The 16,301-nt window shown below is 38.1% G+C and overlaps 1 protein-coding gene across 1 annotated transcript in view; it reads left to right on the top strand.

Moving 5' to 3' along the window:
• Positions 1 to 2,113: 2,113 nt before the first annotated feature.
• LOC127576063 (LIM and senescent cell antigen-like-containing domain protein 1) overlaps positions 2,114 to 16,301 on the top strand; it is an 84,678-nt gene continuing 70,490 nt past the window's right edge. The window contains exon 1 of the mRNA XM_052026406.1: positions 2,114 to 2,494. Within this exon, the coding sequence (XP_051882366.1) occupies positions 2,466 to 2,494 (29 nt within the window). The 5' untranslated portion in view covers positions 2,114 to 2,465. The remainder of the gene's footprint in view (positions 2,495 to 16,301) is intronic.

Genomic DNA, 16,301 nt, shown 5'->3' with positions numbered 1-16,301 from the left:
CTACCCTAATTGCTCTTGTACTGAGGGGATAGTTAGAGACAACTGCACTGGTGGGTCTAAAGTCACATAAAGGCCAGACTGGTAAATTTCCTTCTCTGAATGACATTCATGAACCAGATTTTTTTTAAAATGGCATTCTAAGACCAGCTGTAATTGCAGATGTATTTAATTATTTTAATTTAAATTCTCCAGTTGTCATATTAGGATTCAAACCTTTGTCTCTGGATCAATAGTCCTGACGTCTGGAATAATAGTCCAGTAACATAACCACAATGCCCACCACACCCAAATGGGAGAGGATCAAGGGTGCAAGAAGTTGGGCTCATGGAAATGTTTAGTTAATGTAGATGGGGAAAACTCCACCAATAGAGGATCAAGGATGGTGCAGTTGGAGGAGGCTGAAGTAGCAAAGGGAGAGAAAGAAAAGGGAATGATTGCCAGAGATATCTTTAAAGATAGGTCTTTATCTCAGAAGTGAAGGAATTTATGCTCTGTGAGAGTGGAAAGGGTGATTAACTCTAGAGGAAATTATTCATTGAAGTGTCCTTGCCCTCAAAGATAATTGAGCCATTTTGGCCAAAGAGAAGGGGGTGATAGCACTTGACATGATCCAGCCAAATGTTCTGATGATTGACTAGAATAAATGTGTGTCAGCTGTGCTCACGTTTACAGCCCACTGATCTGAAAGAACAAAGCTAGAGTTTGTATCAAATGAAATAACAAGTATGGTGACTGAGGGGTGATCTTACAGAGTTGTATAAAATCATGAGGGGCATAGCACACAGCCTTTTTTCCCAGGGAAAGGGAATCAAGAACTAGAAGGCACAGGTTTAAGGTGAGAAGGAAAAGACTTGAGGGCAACTTTTTCACACAGAGGGTGGTGAGTATATGGAACGAGCTGCCAGAGGAAGTGGTAGATGCAGGTACAATATTGATATTTAAGAGACATTTGGACAGGTACATGGATAGGAAAGGTCAAGAAGGATATGGGCTAAACGTGGGCAAATGGGACTAGCTTGGATGGAGCATCTTGGTCAGCATGGATCAGTTGAGCCAAGGGGCATGTTTCCATGCTGTATTACTCTATGATTGTATGATTCTAAGTATGGCATAGAGTGGGCAATTTCCAAGAGCTAGCACATCAAAACCAGATAAGGAACATTTATTCATGTCCAGAGCAGTTTTAGTTCAACTGTAAAAGCAGTAGGATTGGTGGCAGGGGGTAGTGGAAACAGATGTGTTTGGCAAGAGAAGTGGAAAATAGTCTGCCATATGTGATTGATAATTAAAACTCTGGTGCTGATAGATCACCAGAGATGTGGATATTAGTATAGGTTGTAGAATTTATGTGAAGGGAGACATTACTGAGAAGATGAAGACAAAAAAGTTACAGGAAAGAAGAGGATTGGATTAAAGTCTTAAAGGATGAGGAAACAATCATAGCAAAATTTAATTAGAGCCTTGGGAGGATGAAATACCAGAAGAATTTGAAATAACAGGTGAAATCAATGGGGCACATTAAACCATAAACATATTTCGTTACTTGTCCTGGTGATTAAGTCAGAACAAACACAATGAACAATGTACCCTAATTGTAGTTTATTGACTAATTTTTTTCACTCAAAAAAGTCTAGTGCATTTCACAACCATGAAAATTTCAATATGCTTCACTGCCGTTTAAGTCCTTTGTAAGTGTATTCATCATTGTAATCTGAGAAATAAATATGAGTATTTAATTTTGGTTAATCGTTCATTTTTACTTCAGTGATTTTAATAAGTTGGAAATGTCATTTTTTATGTTATATTTACATTTGTCAGCCTTTTGATTTGTTTTTCCTATTCAACATTACAGTGCTTTATTCTGAACCTGACAGTTTTTAAAAAATATCCAGGTCGGCATATACTTTTAAATTACATGGACGCATAAAGAGGAAGCCGCCTATTTTGTTATTATAATGTTCAGAAAATATTGTTTAACATATTGATGTTGGGATTCAGTAATGGATGACACACTACATCCATTACTGCGCCCTAACACCACCCTGTTAAACAATCACATCCCAGGCAGCTTAACTAGTAATGTTTAAAAGTGTAACATTTTCCGTCAGATATCAGCAACACGGGGCTCCCTTGCAATTCCCTCTCTGCGTAGGCGTATATGTCCACACCCCCTTTTGCATGTATAAGTGATTTAGCTCATTACATTTCTACACTGCCTCTGCTAAGGTTTGTTGTTGAATTTGCCAGTCGCAGTTTCCCTGCTTCTCCTGCGTTCACAGATTTACTTGCAAGTGAGCCAGCTTGGCAGTGAATGATTGACAGCTCGGAGGTACGAGCGCGAGCTCCGGGCTGCCTGCAGCATCGCCATTGCTGCGGCCCCTCGGTCAGAGCGGCGACAGCTGAGAGAGAGAGAGAGGGAGAGGGGGGTGTCACGGCCACCGCACGCAGTCTGACAGACACAGGGAATGTTCGCCGTTGCTGGAATGACCGGAAGGTAAAAAAAAAATCACGATTCGGAAAGAAAGAGCGCACTTTTCATTGTGTTTTCACGTTGCCTTGAGGTTGTCTTCGTTTTAATTTGTTTTAGCACCATCCAGGCTGCAGCTAAGGCGGTGCTCGGCGGGGGCGACTCGATGGCTGCAATTAGTGCTTTCTCTTTGTAGTTTTTTTCCTGTTCAATTCATAAAAATGAAGACGGAAACGAGGCAAACTCCTCCAGTATATTAAACTGCAAGCTCTTTTTCCTGGTATCGAAGATTAATTTAAATTTCAGTCAATCTGCTAACCCAGAAGTTTTGAGATTACTAAAAATTGACACGAGCGGCTTAATCTATGATTACCACACCCTAAAATGCTAGATTAGTCATATTAACTTCTTTCAAAAGTTATATTGTATCAAACTCTGTAACCAGAGGCCTAAACTAGTGCCGCCCACGAGTACAATGAACATTGAAGAGGGTTATAAGGATACTTTTTGCGAAAAAAAACAATATCCCCAAGTGCACATTTAAGCTAGGAAGTAAATGTAATAACGGGTTGGGGAAGCAGAGTGGAAATGTCAGCATAAGGGGAAAAAATTACACAATGGAGCCAGAAAATTACTCATCAAATCTGTAATCACTGCAAAGGCTGAAATGAAAAAATCTTGATGTCAGTTTTCATTTATGGCTAAAATTTGAGATGTGTTCTATTTTGAGTTCTTGCTCCTTGAAGTTTTTGTTTCACTTATTTAAGATTTTCTAAGTAGCTTTTAAATGAATTCTTTTTTAGTTAACCAATTGTGGAAGCAGCCTTGTGAACAGACAATTGTATTAACTTGTACAAGACAGCAGTTTTAGATATCTTGTATGATTTGCACAGGGTGACTTTCAATGTTAATTTTAACACCAAATTGTGTTTTGTCAGAAGTTTTTGTTCAAAGTTCAGTTTCACTGAATGCTTGCCTTTTTAAAAATAAAGAAAACACTTCCAGAGAGCTTCACAGAATCCTCATGGAACAATACATTGTCACCAAACCACTGAAGGATGATTTTGGTCAAATCGCAACTATATTTTCCTTATGACATAGAATGAGGCCATTTTGGACCATTGAGTCTATGTCGGTTTACAGAACAATCCCATTCTCCACTAATTTTCCCTGAACCTATTCTTCCCAGATTCCCATCAACTTCCCCTATATTCTACCACTCATCTATATGGGGCAATATACAGTAGCCAATTAGCCTACCAACCCACCAGTCTTTGGCATGGTGGAAGAATGTCATGTGGTCACAGAGAGGTCATTGCAAACTCCACACAGACTTCACTGGGTGTCAGGGTCGAACCAGGTTGCTGGAGGCTGCAGACCTACCAGCTGTGCTGCTAAGTTTACAGGAAACATTGCTGCAGGAGGAGAAGCCTGGACAAGGTCTAGATAGCAGAAGGCAACTAGTGAAGGATGCATTGTTATGGAAGAGAATAGAGTTGAAAGAATTCAGATTCATTGATTGTAAGGGTGGAGGAGGTTATAGAGAGGAATTTGAAATCAAGGAAGAGAACTGTAAAATTAATAATAGATTAAAAAAACTGGTGGACCTAGAAGGTAATGTAGGACTGGATTGATGGGTTGGACAGGCCATGTCACTTGCATGCCCAACAAAGACCCTGCAAGCAGATATTGTATCTGGACTCTGTCATGTGAAGAGGACAGAGGAAAATCTGTCAGAGGAAAAGATTGAATGTGCTTAAGGACTTCTTGAAGAAATCCAGCATCTCCATTGACTACTGGGAATCTCTGGGCATAGCCACGTAAAGAGGGGAAGAGGTTGGTACTGAGAATCTTGAGTCTTTAAATGAGGAGCACAGCTCCAGTCCATTTGAGAAAGAATCTGAGTTCCTACTATGACCTCATTAGAACTCACAAAACTGGAATAGAAGCAAGTCATCCTCTATTTTGAGGGACTGCTTAAGAAGGATATGTGGATGAAATATTGGATTTGAGTAGCAAGTTTTTGGATGAACTTAAGTTTATAAAGGATGGAAAATGGTAGCTGACCAGGACAATCTGAAGGACCAGGACAAGGCTTTCAGCAGCAAGTGGCAGAGGTGGTGCAGTGATATTATTGATGGAAAGTAAAAGGCCTTGGAAGATCAGCAAATGATCAGTTAGGACTTCTGAATTTCAATAATCTTATAGAAACATAAAGATTCTTAGAAAGGTTCTAATGAGGCAAACAACTCTCTAATATTTAAATTGCAACATCTATTCCAGTGACCACATTTAAACTTTCCATATAGTTGGGTGGCAGTTCTTGATGTTCAGACAGCCAGTGGGAACCATTGGTTAAACTTGTTGGACCAGCTAACTGGTTGATAGGAATCTCCATTTATAATTTGTCTGTGATAACTGCATTTCAATCCAGTTTTATCTGTAATTTTTCCTGTTGAACTGTCTCCACAATTGCACCTGTAACAACTGTGCCTTCAATTAAATTCTCTAGTGAGAGCTATAGGATAAAAGGTGTTGAGCGTTGGGAAGACTAGTTACTTGTAAGCATCCTCTCTGGGGTTAAACAAATCAGAGTTCCACAATCTGTGTTTCTCTCCATTTAATAGAAGTTGTCTTGTGTCTTATTTGTCATCCATTTTTCTGTGCCCTTATTTTACCAACCGTATTTTATTTCTGGTCCCAGTAAATAATTACAGAAATATTCCATGAATCAGTTTCCCTGTCTCAATTTCAGTGATATAGTGAATGAGCTTATTGCTTCTAACACTGCCTTTTGTAGATGATAGAAAAATTTTGGGAGTCGGGAGATGAGTTGCTCACTGCAGGATACCCAGCCTCTGACCTAGTCATGTAGCCACAGTTAATGTGGCTGGTCCAGTTAACTTCTTGACTGAGCTTCTGTGAACTCTTGGGAAGAGAATTTGAATGATTCATATCCTTTGAAGTTAAGAAATTTATCCTTCTCAGTATTAATCGTTCAACCCCTTGGATTGAAACTATGTCCACTGGCTCTAGATTCTCCAGCAAGGGGAAACAGCATCACGGCATTTTCATCAAGATCTTTTAGAATTGTGCCCGTCATAGATAAATGATCGTTCTCCCAATCTCCATTGACAGTTGGTCAATTTTACTTCATCTTGCCTAGCAGGATAATTGTCTTATCTAAGAAATTACATTGCCACTAAGGTGGTAATAGTATTATTTAGCCACAGACACCAAAACACTGTACATTTGTTGCATCTCTTTCTTATTCTATTACAGTACATGTGCATTAAAGCCCAGTTTATAATTTGCCTTTCCAGTTGCTTGCTGTTCTTTTGCATGTTAATTTTCTAAGTTTCAAGTCTAAGGGTACACAAGTTACAATTGTTATTGGTAACACCCAGTTTATTACCAAAAGGATTCTCTATTTCCTGTGGGAAATAAAACTTAACCTGTGCTTTTTGAATAATTGCTCCTTGTAGGGTACTTTATTTTGTTGTTGCCAGGTTTCTTCCTTCCCCTCCTAATCCTTTTGATTAGCTTCTGGGAAATGGGAATCAGGTATCCTCTGGCAATTCAATAAGTGGATGTTATTTATGTGGGAGCCTTTTGGTGATGACATAATTGGCAAGCCCAGTCCTGTCCTCATTCAGTATGTGACTTCTGGCATGGGTAATTGGGTAATGATTGCAACAGAATGCCAACAGTTATACCTCCATTGGCAAATCATGACAAGAATGCCAATTCAACACCAACCAGTTAAATCAGAGGTCCCTGTAACTTAACAGAATCAGAGATCAGTTTCTGGGGGGATAAAAATGCCCTAAGTATTTTAAGTCAGATTTTTCTAGTTTTATAGAAGATATGACTTGTCTTTTTGTCCATTCTTAAAAGAATTTAAGGAGGATTACACTGACCTTTTTATTTTCTGGATTTTAAGTGAACAATAAGCTATTTGTCAGCAGGGACATTTCCAGCATTCCAAGTTGATGTCTGAATGGTGGCCATTATTATGGTCTTCCAATCACATGTTTGGGATTTACTCCTTTCGTTGTGATTTATTCGTGAGCCTTTTTGAGGGGCGATACATCATGGTATTAGTTTATTGCAGAATGTAGCAACCACAATCTTGTTGGTCTATTAAATTTATCAAAATGTTTTTGCAACTGAGATGGGTGTTTGGGTTTACTGCAAGTTTGTAATGACATGTCGAACATGCCTTTGTGCTGTGTAATTTTTGTGTTCATGCAGTTTGCATCTGCAGAAACTTGTATTGTATTCATGCCCTGCAACATGTTCATATGGAAAAACAAGTTAATGTATTTTACCTTGAAAAATGTTGCTTAAGTAAGTACTATAACAGTAAATGGCTTGTTTGAGAACCTCGATCTCAGGGACATGCTTGTATACCAGTTCTATTTCTCCAGATTCCTTCACTAGTGAATATTAGAAACCTACCTTCCTAAATGTACGGAGAAGAATGATGTCTTAGGCAGGTTAAAATGATCAGTAACAATAAAATTCTCAGATGTGAGAAGATTTTGGGGTATTGGTAATGGGAGTTGTTGGATATTGGTGGTTTTCCAACTGAGCTCTGAAGTGGATGGAAACAGCTGCAATTGAATTAATCCTACGTATCACGTTAAAATAATATTAGTTATCAGAAGTACACTGAAAAGTTATTGTATATTGATCACGTGTGAAGCAAAAGGAAATATCCCACCTAACCAATGAGTCTTATTTCCTTTGAGGAATTGATATCTGAAGTTTAACTTTGCAAAGCCCTGTGATGTGCATGGACAAAGCAGCTGATGAACTTTTGCACAATATGCTCAAGAAGTAGAAATACAAGTTTAACACTGGAGAATGAAGACAAAAGTTGGTTAGGGCAAATGTGTTTTCTAGTGATCAGTATTAGAACCTTCTGTTTCTAAATTGCTCTAATGATTTGATTTCAAAAACCTAATGCAGATCAGTCATGTTTGCAGATGACCTCATGAGGACCAGTTTATTATGTGGAGGATTACAGAGAGATGGTGGGTAAGAAACTAACAATGAAACTTTTTTGCAGATTAAATTTAGCATGAACAAGTGGACAATTTTACCAATTCATTCACTGAGTATAACCATTGCTGGTAAGGCCACCATTTATTGCTCATCTTTGACTCGCCTTGAGACGATGGTGATGATGGTCAGCCAATGCCTTGATTGTTCAGTCTGTGTGGTAAAGGTACTTCGGAATACTATTAAGATTGCAAGATTTTTGACTCTCCCATGATAGAAGGATGCTCACAAATTTCCAAGGAATGTTGTTATGTGGGAAGATGATGGTAATTGTGCTGAAATATCTACAGATGGAATTGAGGGACCTACAGATCTCGCTAGTGCTCAGTGTGTCCAACTGGTGCAAGGCAGTGTTCAAAAAATAAATAGAATTCTGAAGTATAAATTAATTCACTGGAATGCAAGTCGGATGTTGAACTTGAACTCCACTTCTTAAGCTGTACTTGAAACACTTCAAGCAGCATTGGTCACTAAAGTACTGGGTAGGTGCACAGGCCCTGGAAGTATTTAAGAATGATTGAATCTCTAGAGGTCAGTTCCATCAGAGGATTCAATATCTGTTTTCTCTGGTCTTTGCTTGTAATTTTCTGACTTGAAGGGAGATTGTGTTTACAGAGATGTATAAGATAGTAAATTGTGTAGAGGATATAGATCTTGAATGCAAGTTAGACTGAATGAATCGAGTAAGGGAATGAGAGTCCTGATATTAAATGTAAGATTGTTGTTGTGAAATTCTTCATGCACCAAAAGATCACTCTGTGAAGTAACAAGTGCAGAAACTCTGAAACCATATAAGAAATGAGTTGCTAATGACCACGGATAGGAAGTTGCAAGGATCTCCAGTGAAAGGAAGAGCTAAACTTGGTAAAATAGCCTTCCTCATTTACATTCATCTACTGATTTTGTCTTTGAGAAATCATCTGTGAAGGACTATAACTTCTGCAACAAAGCTTAACATCAGAGTGAAGTAAAAACCAAGAAGGAATGTATTATCTGTATACTTTTAAATGAAGTCATATAATAGTGCAGCTTTATTCACACATCATTTGTGGTTCTCTACATTCAGACATCATGGTAGGGCTGTGAATTTTAAAATGAGCTTTTTGACTCTGTAGATATACATCTAGAGTCATCATTACTATGTATATTGCTTAATAATAGAACTGGTGTACTGTGTTAACAAGTTACTGCTAGAATCAGTGTATGTCCTATAATTATTCGGTGTGCGTCATTTGCTTTAATATTTTAGAAAGTTAATATAGACTATTGGTATCATTCAGATTTCAATAAAGATATTAGATAGCTATTTAAAACTGAAATGACACAGTTTCTTTAGCGGATTGTCAACCTTTGGAATTCTCTACCTCCCCAAGCTTCTCTGAATGTAGTTGTTGATTTACATTCAAGCTGAGACTGATTTAGATTTTGAATCCAAGGGGAATCAGAGGAATTAAGAACCAAAAATGCTGGAAGTGCTCAAGAGGTCAAGCAGTATCTGTGGAGAGACCCTTTGCTAGAACTGGGAATCAGACGATTCAGGAATTAAGTGGGGAAAGTAGATGAAACTCAAGATCAATCAAGATCTTGCTGAGTGGCACAACGTGTACCCTACTTTTTTTTTGGTGTTCTTTAACTGTTTCAACACACTGCTAGTTAACTTGCTTTGTTCTACTGTCTTCCCACCCCTCTTTTTCCCCCCCTTCCCCCCCCCCCCGATAAACATGAGATTATCCAAGACTCTGTTTCTAATGCGTACCAATCTCCTTTTACTCACGATTCCAGTGTTTGCTGACCTACAGTGGGTCTGCTTAAACAGTGCCTGATTTAAAATTCTCACTCATATTTTCAAATCCTTCTGTGATGTTGCCTGCCCAGTGTTGTGTTAAAGCTGAATACATCTGATTCTGGCTACTCTGACCATTCTCAAATTTAATCTTGCCATCATTGGTGGTTATGACTTCGCAGTTACCAGAGGAGTAATCTCTGGAATTCCTAAGGTTCTCCATCATTGTATCCAATATTCCTCATTTTATGGTGTTTTTGATAATCTGCTCAAATATATGGCTGATTATCACATTATTTGATAACTCTGCACTGAAGTATCCTTGGATGTTTTACTGGGGAGGTACTGCATGAACAGATAATAACAGCAGCTTGTATTGGACTGAAAAATATTCAAATCCTTGCAACTTCTGGCAGCTTTACAATTTAACAAAGACACTTTTGATGCTTTCTCTTTTAATCTGAGGTCCATTCCTGATGGAAATGCTGGATTTTAAGATTTGAATTCTACAATTCTAATGCATTCCAAATAAGTACTTTTTTTAGGAATAAAATTTAAGCATTTGAAAAAGCAGTAACCTCTCAAATATCCCAAAATATTTATGAAATATGTTACTTGGGATTTCCTTGATCACTACATTGGCATGTATGGCATCCATTTTGCAGATAGCAAGATTCTACAATTAGAATTAGCTGACTAGTTATGGTGTTTGTGGTGAATGTTAGGCAGCATCATTAGAATACCTCAAGATGTTTTAACCATCTGAAGATAGGTGGGAGGTGATTTAACTCTTCTGAGTGATAGCACTATGATAAGTTTTATCATGTTAAAGCAGCTCTTTAATATTGTACTTTAAGAATAGCAATGCTGATATTGTGTTTAAATTATGCTGGTTACCATCAGTTCAAATAACATGACAAAATAGAATCTATTTGTTTATTGGATCATGACTCCACCTTAAGTATTTTATCTCTCTATGTAATATATCTTTGGAATTATTTTATGCCATTCTTGATATGATTTGATATGAATTGGGAAAAGGATGTAAGAATAAGGCAAGGGAACAAATCCAAGTTCTCTAATATTTTCCTCAACAAATGAAAGAACCGTTATAGTCCTTCCAAGTGATCAAGACCAACCAATGTGATCAAAAACCTTTTTGTCTTCCTATTCTTTTCATATTTCATAATATCGAATGTGACCAGTTGGCCCATTTAAATCTTTGATGGGATTATTCTAAGTCAGCAATTCCATTTCCCCACTAATTTCCTTGTAATTCATTCTCTTTCACATGCCCATCAACTACACCCTGATTCTCCTACCACCACCTAAACTAAATGCAATTTACAGTAACCAGTTAATCTACCAACCAGCTCAATTTGGGAATGTGGGAGGAACTGGAAGCATCTGGGGTAAACCAGTCACATCCAAGAACATACAACCACCACATATGCGTCACCAGAAGTCAGGATTGAACCAGAGTTGCTAGAACTGTGAGATGAGCACAATGCCTGCTGCATCACTCTTTGTTCCTTTTGGTTTTGGCTATGTTTAACAAGGTACCATGAGACTCTGTGGGCTCCAGAGTCAATGCTCATGGTTTCCAAGACCACATCCTCCTTACTTTATACCAATGCCCCATGACCTCTGGTGCCTGTATCCTCAAAGGACTTACCTGGAGATCATTAGTGTTGGCTGGGCTAGGTGTACCTCTTGGTCTTTGATCCTTCTGTACATCTGGATATTCTGGCCAATTTTATCTTCTCACTTGAAAAGATGTAGATGCTGGAAATCTACTGTAAAAGAAGAAACTCCTTAATACTCTGCAGTTCAAACAGTGTCTATGAAGAGAGAAATGGAGTTAAAATTTTAGGTTGATCAGAGTTCCAGTGAAAGGTAATGAACCTGAAACATTAACTTAATCTTTCTCTTCATTGATGCTGCCTGACTTGCTGACAGTTCACAGGATTTTCTGTTTTTCTTCTACTTGTAGTAGCTTGATTCAATTCAGGCATGCTGGGGCACTTTGGTTATGCATCAACCACATTACCATTAAACTAGTTCATTGTTGTACAAAGGTAGTATTAATATGGGACAAAACTTGTGTTTGAAAAAAGCAGATCAGAGGACAGACAAACCCCAGTGTAGTTTGTTTTGTATGGAAAGATGGTGATAGATATGAATTTTTAACACAACAAGGATTGAGAAAACGGTGCCTACCATGGAATATTTGTATCTCAACCCTCTTTATTTTTCCCCCTCCCGACTTGCCCTTCTAATAAACTTGCTCCCTCCTCAAAGAATGCTGAAAGGTTTATTGAGCATGATCGTCCCTATTGAATTTTCGTACTGGCAACTTCTAATTTCTCCTCAATATGAACTGACATGCTGGAAATATTCAGCAGATCAGGCAGTGCCTGTGAAGAGAGATAAAGGGTTAACATTTTGGGTTGATGACCTTCCGACAGAACTAGGAAAAGTTCTTTTTAAAAAAAAAATCAAACGTTTAAAATTGTAGAGAAGGGAGACTAGTATAGAGAAAGAAGGGAATGTCCATGATGGGTGGACACTAAGATGGTGCACATGCCAGCTGAGAGAGGATGGTGAACACTTGTTGATCACAGCTGATCTTTCTGGAGCAGATGTAAATAGGAGGTGAATGAGGACAGGGGGAAGAGAAAGGGGGTGTGGGAGTAAATGGAGCAATATAGCTGTTGGAAATCTGAAATAAAAGAGAATGCTGGAAATGCCCAGTGAGTCAGCGGAGAGAAAAAAGTGTTAATGTTGCAGATTGATGACACAGTTGGTTATCTGAAAAAAATGGTCCTTTCACCAAACAGTTGGATTTGATTATTTTTAAATTTTCTAATTCCTCCTTATTTGGGTACATGGTCATTTCATTCTTAATTAGAGACTAGCTTTTCTCTTGGCACTGGTATTGTTATCTGGCTTATTATCTGGATTCATTCTGCATATGTTTTCTCTTTTCTAAAAAAAAGTCTGTTGGCCTGGCTCCAGTCCTTTAGTTTCAAACAGCACTCCATATAGAGGGTTAAGTGCCAACTGACAGGAAATTGTATATTATTTATAACTGCATTTGAATCTAGCTTCCATTAGTGAAAAGGCTGTTCTCTAATTTGCTGTGCCACTAAACAACGATTTATTGAAAGGCAGGTAGCATTACTACGTAAGCATTTTTAAACAGTATCCAAAGGGTCCACTTTTCATACTGCATTAAATATTCAAATTTTGCAGCTATAGCTTTCAAAGTTAGTTTTTGTTAAGTATGCTATGATAGGTTAAGAATAAGAAATTGAGAAAAAGCCATGGATTGGTTGGAGATGTGAGTAATGCCAATATAGTTCTGCTTTCATGTATGATTTTTAAAAAAATTCTGATGTGCATGCTGTGGGCATAATTATTATGGTTAAGGAAGACTATGCCCTCTAAATACCAATTTGCATACAAAAGATGTAGATTATTGGGTAGAATAAAAATTGAGCAAAAAGGCAAAAGAAATTTGTAGCAGCATTAAAACAATATAATTAAGCAGTGAAAATATAGCAAATTCATTTATTTAAAGTTTACAGGTTGTATATTGTGATTTACAGACTTAAAGATTGCTTATTAAAATCATTTTGCAGAATCTTCAGCTGAAATTAAAATGTAGCCATTTTAATGGGAAACAAATTTGTTTTAGAATTGTCCTGCTTGTTGCTTCTGTGGTCACAACTATACAAGACGACTAGAAGCAAATAAAACATGGATCACGTTATTGAATTGCAATATCTGCAGTATTATGCACAAGATCACATCATTACTATGGCTTACTGCCAGAACTGGGTAAATGTAAACATGATTTTCTAATGATGAGTATTTCGACCAACCAATAGTATAGTGCAATGTATATGTGACAGCATTAAACAAAATTTTTGCAAAATTGTCATCTCTAAAGCAAAATTAATAAAAGGATCAGCTTTTGCTCATTTAGGTTATCAACTCCTTGGCAGTTCTGGCAGCATCTTTGGAAGGGAAGCAGGGTGTTATTTCACGTGCGTAGCCTATTATCAGAACTTTGGCTACAATAGACTATTAATCCAAAAATTGTTTTGTTTTTTCTTCAAAGGTGTTGCCAGTGTGGGTCATTACAGCATTTTTTGTTTACTTTTAGATTTCTAGCTATCTCCATATATTGAGTTTTGTATTTTTCTGGTCTTCAGCTGTCATGCATTTATCACTTAGTTTAATTCTAATAGCCACCAAGTTTGACTTTTCTAAATTTGAGTAATGAAATACATCTTGGTGCTTAAATGGGAAACGTGATTATGCACAGTCATACCGCATGGATACAGGCCCTTTGGCCCGACATCCATGCAACCGTGGTGCCCACCCAGCTAGTCCCAATTTCTTGCATTCGGTGCATATCACTCAAAGCCCCGCCCCTGCATGTACCTATCCAAGTGCTTCTTAAATGATACTATTGTACTTGCCTCAACCACTTCCTCTGGCAGCTCGTTCCATATACTCACCACTCTCTGCAAGGAAAAAGGTACCCCTCTGGCCCCTTTTAAATCTTTTCCCTCTCACCCTAAATCTGTGCACCCTAGTTTTGGCCTCCCCTGCCTTTGGGGGTAAAAGACTGCTACTGTCCACCTTGTCTATGACCCTCATGGCTTTATAAAGCTCTATAAGATCACCCCTCATTCTCCAACGCTCCAAGGAATAAAGACCTAGCCTGACCAACCTCTCCTTGAAACACAGGCCCTCTAGTCCTGGCAACATTCTTGTAAATCTCTTCTGCACTCTTTCCAGTTTAACCACATTTTTCCTATAACAGGGTGACCAAAGCTGTACACGGTACTCCAAGTGCGGCCTCACCAACGACTTGTACAGCTGCAACTTAATGTCTCAACTCCTATACTCAGTGCCCTGACTGATGAAGGCCAGTGTGCTAAATGCCTTTTTCACCATCCTACAGTAACACCACGTGTTGGTAATTGAGCAGTTTCTATGCTGTGTTGGCAAAGTACATATTTAAACAGTAGATACTGAATAAGAAACTCAGGTTGAATTCCAAGATCACTTGATGCTCACATGTTAATCATGAAAGGAAAATTTATTGCTCTTGGCATTGGCAATACTTGGGTTGATTATTAAGACATCTGTTTCAACTGAACAACGTGCCTATTGATAGTCTAAACTTCACTGAATTTACTCCTTCTCCACAATGATCTGAATGTAGATTTGTCAGTGTTCCAAGTTGTTTTCTCCCAGTTCGTCAGCCAGCCTCGTTGTACCACTGGAACTCCCAACTTTGTGAGCTCTCACAGTATCTCTTTCACATCCTTTGCTTATCCTCTGAGTCCAATTTTTCTATCACTTCTGTTTTTTTTCTATCTTTCTCGACGCTGCAATTTGTTGTCATTAATTTCTCCCTCCTAAAGTACTTAATTTCTTCTATCCCAAAGTCAGCTCATCTCAACTCCATTATATTCCAATTCTTTTGCTGCCTTCAAAGCCTCTGCCCATAATTGCACCTTGTATCTCTTGGTATTGTCAAATCCAACAAGGGAATGAGTTGCTGCCTCCTTATGGCTGCAAACTCCACTGCCCTATTCAGCATCTCAAACTTTCTCATCTAGTCAATGCACTGGGGGCTGATCATGTTCTGTTGGGTTTGCTCAATTCAGTATTACCTTGTTGGATTCTGCCATTTGAACATGAATCAGCATGCATTTCCTTCATTTCTCTTCAGAATGTTTGTTTGCTGGACTTCGCTATCATGGCCTTATTATGAATGCCAATATGATACTGTGCCTTTGACAAAATCATGGCTCACATCTAATGTCCCACTGAAGCATCTTCCCCATTTTTTACTTGCCCTGCCCAAAATGCCACAGCAAGATGGCTTATCACTAGATTACACTTTTATTTGAACATTGTGTATCATTTGCTTCTTTTCGTCACTGCTTTTCTGCCATCTTTGTCTGGCATCCATTTTTAGGTGGGCTGTGGGCTTTTGGATTGAACATTGGGAAGGGGATGTCTTCTTGCTCACCTCCACTTCCATTTTTGCCTTGGCTCATCTACTGATGCTCCCATCCATGACTTTGGATCTCCTCAACCTTTAGAATCCTCTGTGAGGGCATTGATCTAGAACATCATCTCACTCCAGGAATTATGCCAGAACTGAGTATTTCCAATATTTCCTGCTCACTTTATAATCGGAAATCCCATCTGGGTCTGAAATTCCTTCCTCTGATCTTGACATCTCTCAATGTTTTCTCCTCATTTTAAGTCTCAACTTTTTTTAAAAAAAACCTCTTTGGTCAGGCTTCTGATACCATCTAATATTTGAATATGACCCAGTGGCTAATTTTGTTTATCTTTCATCTATATGATCTTCCTATGAAGCAGCTTGGGTTGTTTTTATCATTTTTTAAAAGTACTATTTACTTTAGTTGTTGACTTGTCTAGTCACCCGGATCTAACTATTGCCCAATGTACCTTTTCAAAATCTGTCAGCTTTGCGTCCATGGGTGATTAACGGATGTCTTTATTTTTCTTAAACTTGACATAAATTCACTTTATTAATATTTTACAGCATTTTTGTTTTTGAATATGCACATGAAAATACGAAGTGGGTCGGGAAGAACGTGTTTTAATTTATTCTCAAGATTTGGCATCAGTGGCGAGGCTGTTGGTTTACTTCACATCATTGGTTGCTGAATTTTATGATACAATTGAATGGCTTTTTGGGTTATGTCAATTGTGTATACAAAAAAAAACAAATGCATAGTTACACATTAAGTCTCTCCTACCTCCAGTGGTTTGAAGTAAAACCATCTGGTCAAAGCATAAGCTACTTGTAATATACTGATATACAAGGCAAGGAGTAATATTTTTTCAGTACAGAATTTGAAAAAAAATTAGGATTTCCATACTCTTTCCAACCCATTCCATGTATGTTAGTTTGTAATTGCA

Source organism: Pristis pectinata, chromosome 11 (genome assembly GCF_009764475.1).
Source record: "Pristis pectinata isolate sPriPec2 chromosome 11, sPriPec2.1.pri, whole genome shotgun sequence".
Taxonomy (NCBI): domain Eukaryota; kingdom Metazoa; phylum Chordata; class Chondrichthyes; order Rhinopristiformes; family Pristidae; genus Pristis; species Pristis pectinata.
The sequence above is the reverse complement of the archived record's forward strand: the minus strand, read 5'-3'. Positions and strand labels throughout refer to the sequence as shown.